This window comes from Nanorana parkeri, unplaced genomic scaffold, assembly GCF_000935625.1.
Source record: "Nanorana parkeri isolate BGI_ZX_2015 unplaced genomic scaffold, ASM93562v1 scaffold78, whole genome shotgun sequence".
Classification (NCBI taxonomy): Eukaryota; Metazoa; Chordata; class Amphibia; order Anura; family Dicroglossidae; genus Nanorana; species Nanorana parkeri.
In genome coordinates, this window is record NW_017306346.1 from 2,112,147 (window position 1) to 2,114,930 (window position 2,784).

General features: G+C 37.1%; 1 protein-coding gene across 2 annotated transcripts in view; it reads left to right on the forward strand.

Annotated features, from left to right (window-relative positions):
- Window positions 1-2,784, forward strand: part of INTS10 (integrator complex subunit 10) — a 35,546-nt gene that overhangs the window by 21,705 nt on the left and 11,057 nt on the right. For both annotated transcript variants that reach the window (XM_018576858.1, XM_018576859.1), the window contains exons 14-15: window positions 473-552; window positions 1,830-1,992. In XM_018576858.1, coding sequence (XP_018432360.1) covers window positions 473-552; window positions 1,830-1,992 — 243 coding nt within the window. The remainder of the gene's footprint in view (window positions 1-472; window positions 553-1,829; window positions 1,993-2,784) is intronic.

The following is a 2,784-nucleotide window of genomic DNA, read 5'->3' on the forward strand; positions in this document are numbered from 1 at the left end:
TGGGCGATTTTTGCATGGCAATATTGCCCAAATTAAATTTTGTTTGACCTGGGAAAAAAAGTATATGTGTGTATGTGTACATACACACACACACACACACACACAATGTGTGTGTGTATATCAAAAGGTTGTTCTGTTTCAGAAAGGCAGGCAGTGATTGATCACATGACACGACACATTAATTTTTGCATTTACTTTATAGACAGGGGTTAAATGTTGAATAATTGAAAGGTTTTGCAGCTTATTTGAATATAGGAATTGCAAGTAGTTTTATTCAGTTATTTATTACAGGTATTTATATATCGGCGTCAATTTACGAGACGTAGATGCTGCATAAATAATGTGTGTGTTTGTTTTGGGGGGAAGGGGGGTCTTCATTTTTGTGTTTTAGGCTCTAGGCTGTTGATTTATTTCTTGTCAACGTTATTTGTACGTACTTCTCAATATTTTTTTTCTTCATTTTGTGTTTTAGCCTCTGACCTCCAGCTTTTACCTTGTGTTAGTAAATATGTAATGCCTTACTGTCTTCAGCTGTTGGTGGCAAGTATAAAGGTGAGTGCACCACATACTGTATGTAAAGACACAAAGTACTGAAATATGTCCTCTGTCAGGTTTTTATTGCTGTCGGTGTTCCTTCTGGGAGATTCAGGCCTAATATCTTCCCTGGTAACCATTGTGTTATCACAGGAAGTGAGGGCAAATCTTAACCCATTTGCTGCTGGTTCCAGGCAGGCCTTTAAGGGTTCTGAACTGAACATGTGATCAGTGTGACTGACTTTCACATTGGTCACATGATCATGAACCTGTCCCAGGGGCTCCTGATTGTAAATCATGATTAGGAGCTGTCTTTGGTCATTGTGCTGTGAGCGCACACTCAACACAGAACAACGGAGCTGTCTGGAGGCATATATGCAGCAGTTCAGCATTAAAGCCCACCCATCATGCTGCCACCCATATATATATATATATATATATAACAGAATGCTGTTGCAAATTTATTAAAATAGGGAAACCTGCTTGGTTACAACTGTCTTAAAGGAGATTTCCCCTTACTTTGGAGACATCCCCTTTTACTTCTGCTGTCTGTACAGGAATTGTAGGCAAATTTTCCCCATGGTGCATAGAAAAAAAAAAAAAACCTGACAGGGTCAAAACAATCCCACATTCTATCCAGAACTAAAAGAATAAGTTTTGGCTTTACATACACTTTAACATTGAAAATGTTCACAGAGAGATCGTAGCTGAGATCTGCAGAGTAAGGCTGGCCATACACCTATACATTTCTGGGAATTTTCGTTGCTGCTAAAATCCTGCGTTTGATTCTAGCTCAAATATCCCATTATGCACAGACCAATATCGATTTCAATTATTATTCGTTAGCAATAGTAACTCACCGAAATTGGTCGATCGACAGAACACTTTCTTTTGCGCGTGTGCAGCGTTCATGTTGCGATTGATTTTCATTCATTTTGAAAAAAGTTTTCCAGCCTGACAGATCCTGAAAATTTGAGCAGGATTACAGTAAAAAAAAAAAATTGTTGGTGTCCCATTAACTGATCTATTTTCGTTCCAAAGACCATTCGTGGAAGTTTTCCGAACGAACATCGAAGAGCTTATGGGCACCTTAAACGCATTTTCACTCTTGTCTCTTCTGCCACCTTGATGTCTGAAGTTTACGTTGTTTACAGCTTGCAGAAGAGGTCTTTCATATAGTGTTTGATTTAAAAGTAGAGTATGGTTAAAAGTTTTTTTCCATCTCCTCCATGTAATATATAAAATGATGTCTTTATGGTCTATATTGACTGTATGCGTTTTGTTTTCTTTTGTAGCTCCGAGCATTGTCCGATAATAGGGATGACATGACTCTGGGACATCTCATTGTGTTACTGCAGCATGACTGGCCTAAAGGAGAGGTCCTATTTCTAAAAGCAATAGGGAAGATATGTCAACAAGGAAATTTCCAGTATGAAAACTTCTTCAACTACATTACAAGTATCCTTTTACTATTGTTCTGAATTTCCACCAACAGGTCTTACAGCACCCAGACAACTAGCAACCATGTTGATTGTGCATATTCATTGTTTTACACTGTATATATTATTTGTTTCATATTCTAAAAAGACTTTGCATACTCATTGTAATGTTGGAGCATCATGCAAACTTTTTTCAGACTTATGAAATATAGGTTAATATGTGTGGAATAAATTAATAAATGGACATGTATAAATAATCCACTGATCTATAAGGAACTGTTCACACTTGTGCATGTTGCTGCAGGTAAATGTATGATATCTGGGTCATTGACGTCACTGGATGGCACTGGAGCTGCGAAATAAGTGCACTCATATGGACTAAAACGGCAAAGATCTGCTCAAGTGTTTTGCATGTATATCTTTATGTATTTATGTAGCGATGGGTGTTTGTATTCACATTCATTGATTTACTGCATTTGGGTGGAGGATTACTAGTAACATTCTATGCATATCACTGCTTCTAAAAAACATACTGTGTGTCTACTCATTCCGCCTAGTCAAGAACTTGAACTAAGCCCTACAGAATATGAATACATGCAGGTAAGTACTGTGTATGCTCATGGCAATTCCATATTACTGTGTTTATTGTTATATAGGATCGGAGCTGGGGGGGGCGGGGATATTCTAGGAATAAACTTTTTAACTTGTTGCATGGAAAAAGACTATTAAAAAGCATTTAGTTAAAAATAAATTCAAAACTGCACAAATTAAATTGAGGCCCTTGTATCTAAAAGCAAAACTATATATATAT